General features: G+C 37.0%; 3 protein-coding genes across 4 annotated transcripts; all 3 read right to left on the minus strand.

Annotated features, from left to right (window-relative positions):
* Nucleotides 1-301: 301 nt before the first annotated feature.
* Nucleotides 302-3022, minus strand: LOC107773598 (large ribosomal subunit protein uL23-like). 2 transcript variants are annotated; one of them, XM_016592999.2, is made up of 3 exons: nt 2900-3022; nt 1414-1777; nt 302-541 (listed from the first exon to the last, which is right to left on the minus strand). In XM_016592999.2, exons 1-3 carry the CDS (start codon nt 2913-2915, stop codon nt 457-459), a joined length of 465 nt encoding a protein of 154 aa, XP_016448485.1. In that variant the 5' UTR covers nt 2916-3022; the 3' UTR covers nt 302-456. The 2 variants fall into 2 exon arrangements, with proteins under 2 accessions (XP_016448485.1, XP_016448486.1); XM_016593000.2 differs by having other exon boundaries at nt 1414-1774; nt 2900-3021.
* Nucleotides 3023-7977: 4955 nt separating this feature from the next.
* On the minus strand, nt 7978-12191 carry LOC142178326 (uncharacterized). The gene is made up of 6 exons (XM_075247657.1): nt 11856-12191; nt 11538-11813; nt 10794-11423; nt 9255-9731; nt 8342-9164; nt 7978-8288 (listed from the first exon to the last, which is right to left on the minus strand). Exons 1-6 carry the CDS (start codon nt 12189-12191, stop codon nt 7978-7980), a joined length of 2853 nt encoding a protein of 950 aa, XP_075103758.1.
* Nucleotides 12192-17058: 4867 nt separating this feature from the next.
* Nucleotides 17059-17754, minus strand: LOC142178327 (uncharacterized). The gene has a single exon (XM_075247658.1). It carries the CDS (start codon nt 17752-17754, stop codon nt 17059-17061), a length of 696 nt encoding a protein of 231 aa, XP_075103759.1.
* Nucleotides 17755-17824: the final 70 nt, after the last annotated feature.

Raw genomic sequence — 17824 nt, forward strand, 5'->3', positions numbered from 1 at the left:
GATTGTAGGCTTGTAGCTTTATAAAGTTTCTTTTTGCAGCATCAAAGAGGCCATATTGAACGGAATTTAGTATGATTGCCTTGGATTTAAAAGAACTCAAACAAAAACCACCTATAGATAACATCACCTGTACTAAGGCTAAGGGTCAAGTTGGTAACTTTCCAGTTTCCTTACATCTACCCCTCCTGAAGCCCAGGTATCATATACACCCCCAAAATTAAAAAATCTTGAACCCTAGAAGAATTTTGGTCCTACATGAGGAACACATTGAGAGGGGACTTTAAGAAAAACACTTGAGAAATTAAAAGCACAAAATAAACCTAATTTTAATACAAGCTTAACAGTCTTACATGGAACAGTACATCACTGAAACTCAATTGTCAAAATTGAATAATATAGTACTTCAGTTCAATAGTTCCAAATTCTCATATAAAGAACTCAAAACATTTAATACATTTAGATGATTCCAATTTTGTTCGCCACATCCAAAGCATCATAGTCGGGTGTCAACCTCACATATGCCTTCTTCGTTCCATCAGGCCTGAACCAAGATATGACAAAGCCAGCAGCTTAGATAAGATACCAAGAAGTTGCATGAAACACTAAACATTGCGTAAATGGTGAACATTAAGAAACAACAAATTGATGTTTTGCCATAAGTGCAGTGGTAGGACTAAATTTACATCATCCAGAGCATATTATCTTCATACAATTAAAATAAGAATGTCTAAAATAGTGGTGCATCAGTAATACTGTCCAGAAGATCAAACTAAATTGTATTTTGCTCTTCTGTTTTTGGTGTTTTACATAGAAGATACTGTTTCTATCATAGGAACTCTAGGCTCTTGATAGGATTGCTTGTCTTTGTTGAGTGCTTGTAAAGATGATTTCAGTACAACCTATGTATTGTCCTTTAATACACACGTGTTACCATCTTTTTAAAAAAAATTAGTGGTGCATTACACAAGTACTTCAAGTAAGTCTCGAAAAAACTACTTCATATAAGTAGTGGCTCAACATAAAATAGAATAGACCTTCCTATATAAATAACATTAGGCTATACTAGCATAAAACAAGGAAATTATAACGCAATTGTGGAGATATGAAAATGTCAATGCAAACATATGACAACTAATACATATGTCGATCTTCTTGAGGAAGTTTTAGGCTTCTAGCAGATGCAGAATCATGAGACAAATTCCTTAACATCCAAATTACCACAGAATTAAACTTAACACATAACGCTCGGAAATTATTGGACAGGGCATCAATGCCCTTATCTGGAAAACATCAGTAATGTTGGATAAAAAAATGATGTGCAGCTATCTTCTCTGTTAAAGAAATCAAGAGAACAACTAAAAGTGCCTATTAACCAAGCCAAAACACAAATAGGAAAAATAAGTAAACTGTTACCTGATCAAGGTATTGACTTTCTTTGTCTGGATATCATACATTTTCTTCACCGCATCCTTAATCTTCTTTTTGTCAGCCTTGATGTCAACAATAAAAACAAGTGTATTATTGTCCTCGATCTTTTTCATCGCAGACTCGGTGGTGAGAGGATATTTAAGAATCCCGTACTGATCAAGTTTGTTCCTTCCAGGTGCACTAATCCGGGGATACTTGGGATTTCTATCCTTCTTCAATGTCTTGGGCCGATGAAATGTGACTTTTGTTCGTATCTTTGTTGATTTCTTCTTAAAGGTTGATCCTGATTTCACAGCCTTGGCAGCCTTGACGGCTTGGGCTTTGGGATCACCTTTCTTTGCCACATCTGCTGCATAAGGAATTTCAAATTCGGACTAAGTAACAAATCGAGGCATTTACTAGCAGGAATATATGGCACAGAAATTTCATTTGATATTTTCCTGTTATTGAGCATATCGACTTCGATTTCTGAATAACCCACAACACTTTGGTTTCTATTCAAACACTAGATTCCAGGTAAGAGATCAGTACTAGTAAAAGTAAGATATACAACAAACAGCTGATTTTCCAATCAAACCTACAATGTCAAACCATTACTCTTATCCCTCATGATTATCAATATAAGTACCAAACCATTAGCCTTTCCAGCTAGTTAAAAACTGGAACTACTAAGCTCTGAGCCTACGTCCCAAGAGAAGAAAATCTTTGTATCCAAACTCTCAAAGAAATCATGACTTGACGTTCACATCTGCCCAAACCTTGATTGGCAGAGTTTCTCGTATTTGTGTTGGTGGGAGCTACCAAGTTGTCGGTGAACGCACATGCTAGCTAGCCTAGACACCATCATTGTCTAAAAAGATCCTTAAATCCAGAGGCAGATCCAGGATTTATGCTTTATGGGTTCAACTTTTAAGGTTCTTAGCATTGAACATGTTGTATTTTTAACGATATGGGTTCATGTATACTACTTGTTGCAATTTTAGTGAATTTTACACAAAATTTCTGCTCCCTTCTAACGTAGTGGGTTCAGATGAACCCAGTAGCAGTACTATCCATTCGCCTCCGCTTAAATAAACACATATCAGAAATGCTGCAAGATTTCTAGCTGCAAGTATCTCCTCAATCCCTCATTCTCCAAACTCCTAATATAATCATCACAACTATTATTCCGTTAATTTCAATCAAATGAGGTACACTCCAAAACGAGCCTTCTAATCAACAAAAATGTTCACACTAATAAGTTAAGCTACATCACGCTTCACCTTAATGAATCTAACAACTAGAATATTCTGCCATTTAATAATTTAAAAAGCCTCATTAGAAATGCCCCGAGCTTCTGAGGCAAAAAGCGAATACTTTTCAAGCTTCCAACAACACAAGAAGCATCTTACTGAGCACATTCTAAAAATATATATCTAATTGGAGCTAAAATTAGAAATTAAATGAAAAAAATGCAGATTCAAACATGTACCTTTAGCTGGAGCCATGGGAGACAGTTCTAAAACACTACTGCAAACCTCAGAGTTGCTCCCGCTGTACCGCCTAGGGTTTTCTCATAGAAGGCGATGATAAATTAATATATATTGGGGCCTTGACTGGCAGAGGCCCGGCTTATTCGGGCTGTTGCTGTGAGGCCCATAGATATGGGCTTTAGTGACTCAAACTGACTAAACAAAAGTAAGAGTAGAAATGACACCATGTAGCCACTTTTCAGGTCTGTATTTAGAAATTAACTAGTTTGTCCTGAATTTTAGTTTTTCAGTTCAAATTTTTAAAATAACAATATCCTGAATTATCCTAAAGTTAAGATTTTTAGTTTAAAAATTCAGGACAAATTAAGTACTGGCTAATCTCTAAATAGCATCCCTGAGAATGGCTATATGTGCTCTTTTGGATAAGGGATCTTTACGCAAATAGACGATTGGATTTACTGTTTATTTTTTTAGCCGACATACAAGATTATACACTTATATAGGTTTATAAATATATTATATATGGATTATACATATATTATACCCTTATCGTTTATTTTTAATCTAAGTGTTGAGTGAGTGGCTATTTGAGTCATTTCTTGTCGAAGCCCAATTTCAGCTGAAATGTGATGGTTCCTTTCATTCGAATTGAATGTTTGTTGAAAATTCAGGAGTTAATAACCTAAATAATGCAACATTTGAACCAAAATTCGTAAAACTAATGTAAACCTAATGAAATGATCTAAATTATATAAAGTTAATACAGTGTTTTAAAAGGCGTGGGCGTATGGCAAGGCATTTTACATATGCCTCAGCGAGGTGTAAGCCCCGAGGCACGGGGCGTAAGCCCCATAGGTATTTAATTTTTAATATTTTATAAAATAATATAATTACAGTAAATATTTATAAACATGTAAAATTACATAAAATTAAAGAATATATATATATATATATATATATATATATATATATATATATATATATATATATATATATATATATATATATATATGAGAGAGAGAGAGAGAGAGAGAGAGAGAGAGATGTGCTCCATCCCCACAAAAAACTAGTCAAAACAATATATTATACGCTACTTACAAGCACAAGTAACTTGAGTCTAAAAGAATAAAGTTCTCTACATGGAAGAACAAAAAGGATGACTAACCTCCAATTTAAACTTTGAACTTGCTGCTATGAAGGAGAATGGAATTCTCACTACTAGAAAACAGGCAAAACCCGTCCAAAGAATACTGACCGAAATCGGTCGGAAAAAAAAAAAATCAAAATCGGTCGGAAAATAAGTAAATTGGTCGCAAAAGCCAAAGAAAATATTTCTCACAACGGAAATAGTGGTCCCACAACAAATATAAAATTTTTGACCGATTTCGGTCGGAAATTGGTCAATCTTTGACCAAGACCTGGTCATACTTGCATATTATCTACCAAAATAATATTTAATTAATTTTTTTTCAAATATACCAACCGAAATCGGTCGGTATATTTGAAATTATTTTTTAAATAAATTTTTTCGACCGAATTCGGTCGGAAATTTAATATTAAAATTTTTAAAATATTAATTTAATAAAAATACCGACCGAAGTCGGTCGGTTTTTGTCAATTTATATAAATAGCTTTTAAATAAATAATATTTAATACTTAATTGATGTGTGTGTGTGTGTGTGTGTGTGTCTGTTTAAATTACCTTTATATGGACACTATATCCTATCTGTGTATGTATATATACATATATGTACATAATATTTAATTGATTTAACATCTAAATTGTAATATTCAATATTTAATTAATTTTGTATTTACATACGCGCGCGCACACACACATCTTATATATAGTTCTATAAGATTTAGTGCTATATTAATACATATTGAATATTACGATTTAGGATGATAAATCAATTAAATATTATGTACATATATGTATATATACATACACAGATAGGATATAGTGTCCATATAAAAGTAATACACACACACACACACACACACACACACACACACACACACACACACACATATATATATATATATATATATATATATATATATATATATATGCACACACACACACCATCTTGAATGTTTTGTTCTCGATCACCTTATTAGTACTTTGTTCGGATGCTTCATTAGTGGATAAATTGGAAATTCAATTATATTCGATTAAATCTTACTATAACACATTTAAAAATAAAGTATATAATTCTATAAGATGTAGTGCTATATTAATATTTAAGTTTTAGCAACAACTTAATATAATTGGATACAACTTAATATAATTAGATACAACTTAATATTGGATATAATTTTATATTAAGCTGGATACAACTTAATATTGAATAATCAATTGATCCACTGATGAAGTATCCGAGCAAAGTACTAATAAGGTGATCGAGAATAAAACATTCAAGACTATGTCGATTGTACACATCTTGGAGCATCTAGTCACTCATTATACCGGAGCATCTAGTCACATAAACTCCAAGATTTATTTTCTTATTTAGTCACCGATCAAGCATTCGAGTATGAACAGTTGAGAATAAATCATCAACGCTAGTCATATGTATGTAAGTGTAAATTATCGAGTTTAATTGATATAATTGTTGGATATGTGTAAATATTAATTTAATGAAAATACCGACCGAAATCGGTCGGTTTTTGTCAATTTATATAAATAGTTTTTAATTTAATGAAAATAGCGACCGACTTCGGTCGCTCCCCGTTTGCAACCATTATTTTATCGACCAACTGTAAACGGTCGAAAATCAGTCGATTTTTATTGGATTCCGACCAATTTCGGTCGGTTTTTCTAGACGCTTTTTGGCAGTTTTTTAGTAGTGTCTCTTTGTATTTGTAAAAAAAAAATTGAAACATTCATTGCTTTTGGGAGATATTAGCAGACTAGCAGACAAGATAAAGAATTGGGAAAGACCATGAATTAGGGCTTCAATCAATAAAAACAGTCTTGACTTTTAAATTTAATACATTTCAGTTACTTTTTAAAACTTTTGAATAATTACCAAGCTGACTTTTGAGAATTTGGAAATTATATGAAGGACTTATTCAGCAAATTTTGTTTTAATTTGAAAAAGTCTCTGGGGCCTACGCTTCACTAAAAAAATGCGCCTCAAACGTCCGGGCGTACGCCCCGAACGCCTAGTCGTACGCCTCTTGAGATTTTCGCCCCAAACCATCGCCTCGGGACATTTTTGGTGCGCCTCGCCCAGGGCTCGCCATTGGTTAATAGTATAATACTTGTCAATTCTTTTTGTTAAAAATTTGTAAATGACGGAATTTTTCCTAAACGATATCAACGTATTGTTAAAATTGCTGTTGTTACTGAATTTTGGGCTTGAACTATGGTTGTTGAACCGTCTTATTTCCTATCCATGTGATATTTCTTATTATTATCTTTAAGAAATGTATCATCATTTGCTTCGTGGGCAAAATGGATATTACTTTTTAATGGCTTGAAATAAGGTACACATTATATATATATATATATATATATATATATATATATATATATATATACCGCTGCGGCGTGCTCCCCCACAAATGTTTTTTCTCTTTTAAGTTTTGAGAATCTCTTCTCTTTCCAAATTCCAAGTCTAGAAATTAATATATGTGGAGAGGTTTGTCCAGCTAGGTGTTTATGACTATTGAATATTGAAGTATTAAAATTGTTGGCTCATATGGGAATGTTCTGATCTTTTATGCTATGCATATAGGAAATATTAGGAATATTCTTCCTATCTTGAACAGTGAAGTATTAGATCAGTGTTGGTTCATATATAATTATATATAGTATTGTTTTGTAGTACTCATGCAGGGTTTGACTCACGGCGGCTCCAAGGCTTTGGGTAGTAAGGCCATTGCCTTAGGCCCCCAAATTTTGAAGGCCCCAAATTTATTTTAAATTCTTATTATTATTGTTACTATTATATATTATATAATTTATATAAATAATTAGAATAAAAAAAGTGTTACAGTATATTTTTTGTTACTTGATTGAGGTTATTTTATACAATAAATTTATAAATTATGATAATTTTCTTTCCTCATTAATTAGTATATTTGACAAGAATCGGTTGCTCTAGTGGTGAGCACCCTCCACTTCCAACCAAGAGGTTGTGAGCTCGAGTCACCCCAAGAGCAAAGTGGGGAGTTCTTGGAGGGAGGAAATTGAGGGTCTATCGAAAACAGCATCTCTACTCCATGGTAGGGGTAAGGTCTGTGTATAAACTACTCTCCCCAAATCCCACTAGTGGGATTATACTGGGATTAAGGGCCTCCGAATATAATTTCGCCTTAGGCCCCGAGATCTGTTGAGCCGCCCCTGCAAATTGTTAATGATGTAAGATGCAAAGTAGACATTTGGACAATATTTGGTTGAGGTTAAAAGAAATATATTTTATGTTGAAATTGAAATAAAGAGTATTTAGATGTTAAAGTTGTATTTCGGATATGAATTATACTTCACAAGAAATTAATTTTATGAATTAAAACTATCATTTCAGTTGAAATGGTAGTTTCCTCTTACACCTTGTTAGTGATATGCGAAAGTTAATAAAGCATATATCAAAAGAAACATAAATATTTAATGTGGTTCAGTCAATTGACCTACTAAGAAATAACAAATATTTAATTTGATTCAGTCAATTGACTTACATACTGTAAGGAATTGATCTTGAGATAAAAGGCTGTTTGCTTTCATTCATTGAGGAATCCCTCACTATATACAAGTTATACATTCTATAGCTTTGAATTGTATTAGCTATACAAGACTAGGAGATAAGATACAAAGAGATATGTATTTATCCTATCACAACTATAATATCTGATAAGATAAAACTGAATTCAAACCTATGTATTATCTATTACGGTATTCCTAACATCCCCCCGCAAGCACAGCTGTGGTGCAAGCACGGTAAGCTTGTTCCTTAGAAACTGAAACCGCCTGGTAGACAAACTTTTAGTTAGAATATCTGCAAGCTGATTTGTAGAGCTGATATATCGCACTTCCAAGTCTTTGGAGGCAACTTTTTCCCGAACAAAATAAAAATCAAGCTCGATATGCTTTAGTGCGAGCATGAAAAATAGGATTAGCAGTGAGATAAGTTGCAGATAAATTGGCACACCAAAATTTTGGAGCAGCAGGAATAGTAATAGTTAATTCTCTAAGAAGATGTTGAATCCAAGTGATTTCAGTAGTTGCAGCAGCTAGACTTCGATATTCAAATTCAGTGCTTGATCTAGCTACAGCATTTTGCTTCTTAGAGTACCAGGACACCGAATTATGACCAAGAAAAATGCAATAGTCATGAGTAGACCTCCTATCATCTGGACAACCTGCCCAATCTGCATCCGAGAACCCTGTGATAGCCAAAGAAGAGGAAGGCTGATGTGTAACCCAAGCTCCATTATACCTTTAAGGTACCTTAGTAATCTCTTCAAGGCTAGAAAATGAGATTCTCTAGGATCATGCATAAATTGACATAGTTTGTTCACAGCATAAGAAACATCAGGCCTTGTAATAGTTATATATTGAAGAGCACCAGTGAGGCTTCTATACTTAAAAATATCAGAGAATGAGGGACTACCTCTTTGAGACAATTGAAGACCAGCCACCATACGAGTAGAAAATGGCTTAGCACCATCCATATTTGCACGAGTGAGCAAGTTATGAATATACTTGGTTTGAGATAAAACCAAGTTTGTAGACACCCGTGAGACTTCTATACCCAGAAAGTAATGAAGAGGCCCCAAATTTTTTAGTGCAAATGTAGAGGACAACTTCAAGATAAGATTAGCAATAAAGCTCTTAGAGCTGCCTGTTAGTATAAGATCATTAATATACACTAAAAGAATAGTGAGATTACTACCATGTATATGAATAAAAAGAGAAGAGTCAGATTTAGAAGTTGTAAATCCAAGTTCAAACAAGCTGGAACTAAGTCTCTCGAACCAAGCTCGCGGAGCTTGCTTAAGGCCATATAACGCCTTGTGAAGCCTGCAAACATGACGAGGGAATTTAGGATCCACAAAACCAGTAGGTTGGGTCATATACACCTCTTCATGAATTTCACCATGTAGGAATGCATTTTTGACATCCAATTGGCGAAGAGGCCATCCTTTTGATAGTGCCAAAGTGAGAACAACTCTAATGGTGGTAGGCTTTACCACAGTACTGAAAGTGTCATGATAATCTATGCCAACCTCTTGACTAAATCCCTTAGCTACAAGACGAGCCTTATAACGTTCAATAGTCCCACTAGAATTATGTTTTAACTTATAAATTCACTTACACCCCACAAAATTCTTAGCACATGCGGAAGGTACCAAGGTCCAAGTACCATTTTGAATCAAGGGATTGTACTCCTCTTGTATATCTTGCCTCCAATTAACATCTTTATTAGCTTGAAAAAAATAAGTTGGTTCACTAGGTAAGGTGCTAGGTGGTAAAGGATACTTGGTGACTGAATTAGCTTGAGGAGTTGAGGACTTAGACTTTAGTCTAGTGATCATGTGATGGAGAACATGGGAAGTTTTAGATCGAGACTTGTCAGTGAACTTTGATGAAGCAATTGTGGATTTCAAAGATAAAGGAAGGAGGCTAACTGTAAGGCCAATGGATGGGAGGGAGTTGGGGCTAATGTTAGAATTAGGTTCTGTTGGTTGAGGTAAAGGAGGAGTTAGATAAGGGGGTTGAGTAGTACCATTTAGGTGTTGCTGAGAAATATTTTCATTAGGTATAGGCAATGATAAAGTGGGTTCGGGTTGACTTGGAAGCGAGGATGAAGCACTTGATGAAGCAGCCTGCATACAAGGTGCAATAACAGTGAGATTGGAGGGTACACTAAATAGAGAAGGACTACTTGGGGTAGGTTGAGATAAGGTTACAAACGAAAATAAATTTTTATCAAATATGACATGACGGGATATGTAAAGTTTCCCAGAAGAGATATGCAAGCACTTATAACCTTTATGGTAACTGCTATACCCCAAGAATACACATTGTGTAGAATGAAAAGCAAGCTTATGAGAATTATAAGGGCATAGATACGGATAACAAGTACAACCAAAAACTTTCAGAAATTTGTAATTCGAAGACTTGTGAAAAAGTTTTTCGAAAGGAGATATATTATTTAGAACTGGAGTAGGAAGTCTATTGATCAAGTAAGTAGCAGAAGAGAAAGCTTCATCCCAAAATGTTAAAGGTAGAGAAACATGAGCAAGTAAAGTTAGGCCTGTTTCAACAATATGTCTATGTTTTCGTTCAGCAGACCCATTTTGTTCATGCGTATGAGGACATGACAATTGGTGAATGATTCCAAATTATTCAAAATACTTAGAACACTTCCTATATTCTCCTTCCCAGTAGGATTGAACAACTTTAATTTTACGCTCCAAGAAATTTTTAACTTTAGATTTGAAACATAAAAAGATGGTGTACACCTCATGTTTTGAGACCATAGGATATAACCATGTATATTTGCTATAGTCATCAACAAAAATAACATAAAAACGAAATTTATTTCCAGCAAGATAGGGAGAAGGACCCCATACATAAGAGTGAATTAAATCTAAAGGATTACTGGAAATTGAATTTGAACTAGGGAATGGCAACTTGTGACTCTTGCCATATTGACACGACGAGCAAATTGAAACATAAGAATCTCTTGAAATTGACAAATTTAGAGATTTTATGATATTATTGACTACATTTATTGAGGCATGCCCTAAGCGGCTATGCCAAAGAGCAAATGAAGACCGAGACTTAGACACATGAAAAGCTTGAGGATGGCTGGGCTTGCTTTTTGAAGATGTCAAGGAGTTGAGTTTGTACAAGCCATGTTCAAGGTTCCCTTCCTGTAGTACCTTCCTGTTTGTGTGATCCTTCACAAAATAATCACGTGGGTGAAATTCAAAGAACACATTATTATCATATGCAAATTGTGCAACACTAAGCAAATTCTTAGTTATTTCAGGAACATGGAGAATATTGCGCAAGCATAATAATCTACTAGAAGAAGGTAAAATTGAATCACCAATATAAGCAATTTTCAAACATGTTCCATTTTCCACATGTATCTGCTCAGTGCCATTGTAGCCGCCTCGAACATCCATATTACTCACATCATTTGTAAGATGGTTCGTAGCACCTGAATCAGGATACCACGAAGGATCAATAATAGTTGATGGTTGAGCAATCAATGCAACCATGTTTTGCTTAGAATTAGATTGATATGCATGATCAAACCGGTGATAACAAGTTAGAGCAATATGGCCATACTTTGAACAAACTTGACACTGATTTGAACCGGTGAAATGTTGAGTTCTTGAAGTATGTGAACGATAACTAGAACCTCGACCTCGTCCATGACCATACCTTCCAAAGGAATTTTGGGACTGATTATTGTTCCTTTTAAAGTTAGACTCTTTCTTTGGAGTGTTACTATTCTTAACAGTGACATGAACTTGTCCCAAGCCTTGTTCCAAGACACTCATCTATTCCAGTCTATTTTCATGGCTGAGAAGAAGTCCATGAAGGTCAGCCAACGTGATGCCATCAGATCTGGAAGTAACAGACATAACTAAGGCGTCATATTGAGGGCCTAGTACTCCTAGAATGTGTAGAACTAGGTCATCATTTGTAACGGGCTGCGCAGCAGCGGCTAGATTGTCTGCAAGAGTCTTCATCTTCTGTAGGTAGTTAACCATGGTAGAAGAACCCTTTTTCGTTGTCTGTAATTGCAGTCGCAACTGCATTAATCTTGCACGAGATTGTGATGCAAACATGGTCTCTAAAGAGACCCAAACTTCTTGAGATGTGGTGCAGCCTACAACTTGGGCTAATACACCTTCTGTTAGGGACGGGAGCAGCCAACTAAGGAGAAGCTAACCTTGCTTTTTCCACGCTAGAAAGAGAGGGTTAATCACAGATTCGACAGTGTTTGTATCACTGCCGCTACCCTGGATAAATTTAGGTGGGCATTCACATGATCCATCCATATAACCTTCAAGATCATGTCCTCGTAATGTTGGTAGGACTTGAGATCTCCATAATACGTAATTATTTCGATCTAGTTTGATGATATAAGATTGTGAAATATTGTTTGAAAAGGGAGAACTAATGGTAGAATGATTGTTTGAAACATTGGTTATGGAGGAAGAAGCCATGAGTATTGACGTGAGTCTTTGGTCGTCTGATACCATGTAAGGAATTGATCTTGAGATAAAAGGCTGCTTGCTTTCATTCATTGAGGAATCCCTCATTATATACAAGTTATACATTCTATAGCTTAGAGTTGTATTAGCTATACAAGACTAGGAGATAAGATACAAAGAGATATATATCTATCCTATCACAACTATAATATCTGATAAGATAAAACTGAATTCAAACCTATGTATTATCTATTACTGTATTCCTAACACATACGAGGTCGAGATGAATAGTCCATTAATCACTATATAAAGATATTATAAAATATAGAAAGAATAACCTCATAAAATTTACTTTTAAGAGGTTTACACAAGTGGCAGGATAATACTTGTTTCATAATTTTTTTCTCCTAAACAAGAATCTCAAATCCCTTAGAATTATATTTTGGATCTTGCCAAGTGAGAACCTCAATTTATAGGAGTCAAAAACCTTTTTTGTGGGTGAAAAAAAATGTTATGATAAACGTTGCCCTTGTTTGCCCGGAAAAAGGTACAGTTGAATTTGTTCATGGTTTCTAGACAGATGAATCAATTTGATCCCAAAAGATAATGAATTAATCGACTTTCTATAAGAAACTTAGCTCAATTGCAGATTAAACGACATATTTGAAGAGCCCAGGAATAGGGTTTTCGGGTATAATAATGATAAGAACAAACAATCTAGCAAGAGGAAATAATATTAAGATATGTATTAGAATGCGTTCTTTGATGCCCTAGAAAGTCATGTTTTTTCAATGATAGTTGAGCCTATTATTTATAGCTCAGTCGGTGTAATGGTCGGACCCACCACTAATGATAATTATTAAAGTATGATAATAAAAATCTAACAGTAAACATAAATGCTCAGATTTCTTTAATGAGTCGTTACTCTTTAATATTGTGGAATATTCTTCATTAAATGCCATCGAAAGCAACATGCTTAATGCCCTTACGAACCTGCCTTTCTCGGGGACACACGAGATAGTTGTGCTCGATTTTCTATCCTCCCGGTTTTGATTCCACATGTCCATTTCTTTGATGGCCACGTACCGTGATATATTTTATCCAATATAGATCGTCCCTCTGCTTTCCGGTGACATGACATTGTGTTACCGGAAAGTTGGTGAGAATCTTCTTTTAGTGGGAATTAATATAATTTCCTTTCAAGGTTGCTGACAATTGATTAGACGCAGGTCTCTCCGCATTTAATGCCTTGAACATGCGTCCTCCTATGATTTAGCACGCCTTTTGCCGGTTATCGAGGTAATTGGGGCCAAGTATTTTAGCCGCCCAAAAATTCACCTATACGTATCAACCCCCTTTCTCTTTTGAGTTTTACCAGTTGCTTGATCTTCAAACCTGCATTCTTACTCTTCATCTCTTCTTTACCTCTTCCCAAAATCAGAATTTCTTCTTCCCTTCTTGTAATGGCTTCTTCATCTAAACATTCTGGCTCTTCAAAAAGTAAAAGTAAAAATGAAGATTCTATTTCTCCAACAGTGAGTTCCATAATCCCCAAAAGACTTAATGTCTCGAAGGATTTTGAGGAGAAATTCCCTACTGATAACCCCTGTTCATGGGAGGTTAGCAGGTACCCATCTTTCATTCATCCTTCTAGTATCCCTACTATGAAGGAAGACTAACACTGCCCCAATTTGGACATCATCGCTCTCGATCTATCAGAGCGAGTGACCCTTTCCAGAGAGGGTTTCACATATTTTTATACATATCTTTTTACCTTGGGCATGTTTACATTGACTGGGGAACTTGATTGTATGATAGCAGAATTTTGTCTCCGCTATCAGGTATGTTTGTCTCGGGTAAGCCCCTCTGTGTGGAGGACGGTTGCCTGCCTCCGGCGCTTGTGTTCTGAAACCGGAGAAGAGATGTCCTTGGCCCACATGATGAATTTGTATTCACTCAAGATCTTCCATGAGGGGATTATAAATCTTTGCAAGCGTAGTCATCATGCTTTGATATCAAGCATGTACGATGATAATGATTGTGGGTGGATGGAACGATTCGTTGCAATTGCCTCCGGTGATATCATTCCAACGATGATCTCATCTTTTCGGTTGCTTGGAACCATTCGCGTAAGTTCCTTTCAATATATTCTCCTCTTCCAAATGCTTTTTATGCCTGGATTAATCTTCTCAATTTCTGTACGCTATAGCGACCCGATGGGTCCCATCGGTGGTTGAAGGCTTGGACCGGTGGGTTCAAAAGATCTTGGACATCACCACGCCCGAAATCCGCTTGTGGAAAGAGCTGTCCATTAAATACGGGTGGAGGGCCAAAAATCATGATAACTATAATTTGCTGTGCTTCAGTTTTTGTATATGTGAATTTTGGCTGAATCCCCTAACTTGTTTGCCAAATTAGTTCTACCCCCGGGCTTGGTCGAGATCCCCGAAGAGAATGTTTTGGCTGACCTTACTGATGCGGCGAGGCTACTCCGGGAGGCGCTTGCTCGAATGAGTGCCTCCGGTTCTGCACCGAGTCCCTGGACAGAGAACAAGCAACCAAAAAGAAGGCGTTCCTCTATGGCCGGGGAGAAGAATAAGAGGGCAAAGGTTGCTGCCCCCAAATCATCTTCGGTGGCAACATTGGCCGGTCCTCCCTCCGGCAAGTCATAAATACCGTAGTGATTGATGATAATGAAGCTAGTGATGAGGAAGCATCTTTACATAGGAGACAATGACCCTTATCCTCTCAACATGATGCACAACCTGTTGATGTAGTCACAACCACCGAGGATTATGTTTCGGCACTTTGGGGAGAGTTTGATTTGGTGGAAAATGCTAATTCTCATTCTCGGTCCCCAATTGTTGTACCTGGTACCTTGAGATAGGGTACCGGACTCTTACCGTCCTCGGTTGGTGAGCACCCAATAATCAACGCTGCCTTCGATGCATCTGTTTCTCGTTCTTCGTCTTTACCATCTTTATCACCACCTTCTTCGCCATCAGCAGCTGTTGTGTTTTTTCCGCCTTCATCCGTTCTTCCCCTAACAACATCATCTCCAACGGCTACACTCGAGCATGCTGAAAGCGTTCCTCCTCACAGTCCCCTGTTCATGGGAATTTAAGGCAAAATTATTCTGCCCCTTCTGAAGATCCTCAGAGGAGGAAAATGCTACATTTTCAGTCTCTACCGGGTGCAACCTTCTTTCCTGGCCGGTGGAGCTTGCAAATTATTTGAAGCCCTTGGCTTCAGATAAGGATTGGGAAAATATTCATACGCTCTCGGGAGAGTGCTTGTTGAACAATGCCATTCATAACACTGCTGCGGTATTCTTCTTTTTCCTTATGTTATTTTATAGTTTCTTGAATGGGTGCTTTTTAAGTTTTACCTCTTCTTGTCTTGTAGGCCAATTTTCTTGCTTCCAAGTGCCTACAAAGGTTAATCCGTGAGAAGGAGGAACTTTCTTCTGAATGAGACCGGCTTTTGGTGGAACATGACCAGACTGTTCTTCGTCTCTCGGAACTGGAAATCAGGGCCACTGAGGCTGTTGTTTTGGAGGCCCACTTGCAGCAATGTGAGAAGGAAGTAGAGATCCTTAGCCAGGAGATTGGGCCGCCAAGGAATAGCTTTGATGAAGTCAAAGCTAAATGGGATGAGGTTCAGGATGACATTCTTGCTGACAATGACCGTGAGGTTGTAGCTGCTGAAAGGATAACTAACTTAGAAGCAACCTTGAATTCTAAAGTCGAAGAGCTTACTGTTGCAGAGGCAAGATATGCCCGGTTGGAGAAGAAGAATAAGAAAACTATTGAGCATAACAAGCTCTATAGTTCAACTGTCCGAGATCTCGATGTTAGCCTTCGAGTTGTTAGGTCCGCCCGGGATAATCTTTCTACCGAGACCACCGAGCTCAAAGAATAACTCAAGCACTAAGAGGCTTCCCTCGTTGTTGAGAAAACTTACTCCATGTACAGCATGAGGAGTTTGTTTCTAAACTAGCAGAATCGTGGGACATCAAAAGCGGTAAGTTGATTGTTGAGAAAAAACTTGGAAGACGCCAAAGCTGTCATTATTCATATTGATGCCAAAATTGCCAAGGCACGTGAGCTTGAGCTCGCTGCAAAGAATGGACTCTCGGCGCGATCTGATGCTCCCGGTTCTTCTGATTCTGGTTCCGATATTTCTAATACTGAAGAAGAATTGGAAGGCGATGATACCGAAGACCCAATTGGAGAAGATGTTGAGCCATCGGTGGCACCACTTACTGCTCCCGGGGATTTGGATACTTCTCTTCCTCCTGATTCCAGTGATGCTATAGCTTAGCTTTTTCTTTCCTTGTTTTGTACTTCTTTTGGTACATTTTTGTAAATTAATACATATTTTTGCCCAAATGTTTGATTGAGTCTTTCTTTTGCTTGAATATCTGTGCATATTTTCCTGTTTTTCTTCATGTGGTCTCGGGCGCATATTCTTCTATGCATTTTTGTTGTCGAGAGTTATCCCTTTTATATGAGGGTTTCAATAAGTATTTGCGCAGGTTTGGTTTCTGCGTCTTTTTCATATGTGGCTTCGGGTGTATTTTCCCCGATAGCATTTTTAGTTTCGGGCATATATTCTTCCAGAACAAACCCTTTAATATGAGGGTTTAAATAAGAGAGGGCCCTCTTATGTTTACGGTTCTCTTGAAGAAGACGTCTCTTGTTCATTACGGCACTAATATATGAAGTACTTGTTTAACTTTCAAATGAAAAAATTAGCTCATCATGTAGATAAGAAACAAGATAAAAGGGAAAAGGATTTCATTTCACTCCTTCCATTTTCATAGTTTACATAGACATTTTGCTATGTAGAAAAGAAGTTGACATGACTTGTGGCTATCTTGTTTCTTCGGGGTTGGCTGTGCAGTCCCCGATCCCAATGATGCGTGGCATTCAGTGTTGCCTTCCAGGATTTTCGTTCCCGATTGACATGGCATTCAATGTTGCCTTCCCAGATTTTCGTTCCCGATTGACGTGGCATTCAGTGTTGCCTTCCCGGATTTTCGTTCCCAGTTGACGTGGCATTTAGTGTTGTCTTCTCGAATTTTCTTTCCCGGTTGACTTGGCAATTTGTCTCCGTTTTGATTTTCTAACTCGTATGACCCTTTACCGGTGATAGCTGAAACACGGTAAGGGCCTTCCCATGTAGAGGCTAACTTGCCGGCATTTAGTTCTCGGGTATTTTGAGTCACCTTTCTCAAGACTAAGTCCCCTACTTTGAATAAACGAAGGTTGGTTCTTTGATTGTAATACCGCTCCATCCTTTGCTTTTGAGCTGTCATTCTGACATGTGTCAGGTCCCTACATCCCTCGAGCATTTCTAAGTTGATTAGCATTACCTTGCTGTTTGATTCTTCATTTGTTTGGGAATACCTTAAAGTGGGCTCCCCCACTTCCACCGGTATCAAAGCTTCTACGCCACAAACGAGGGAAAATAGAGTTTCTTCTATGCTTGATTTGACAGTTGTTCGGTAGGCCCAGAGTACCCCCGGCAATTCCTCAGGCCAACGGCCTTTTGCTGTTTCTAGTCTTTTCTGGTCCCTGAATATCTTGATGGGCCCAGATTTGCTAACGTATCTGCTTCCACATTTTCTTCCCTCGGGATGTGGGTTATTGACCACTCCCGGAATCATGACAACAAGGCCTGAACCTTGATCACGTACTGCTGCATTCGTTCATCTTTGGTAAAAAAAATTCTGTAGA

This window comes from Nicotiana tabacum, chromosome 24, assembly GCF_000715075.1.
Source record: "Nicotiana tabacum cultivar K326 chromosome 24, ASM71507v2, whole genome shotgun sequence".
Taxonomy (NCBI): Eukaryota; Viridiplantae; Streptophyta; class Magnoliopsida; order Solanales; family Solanaceae; genus Nicotiana; species Nicotiana tabacum.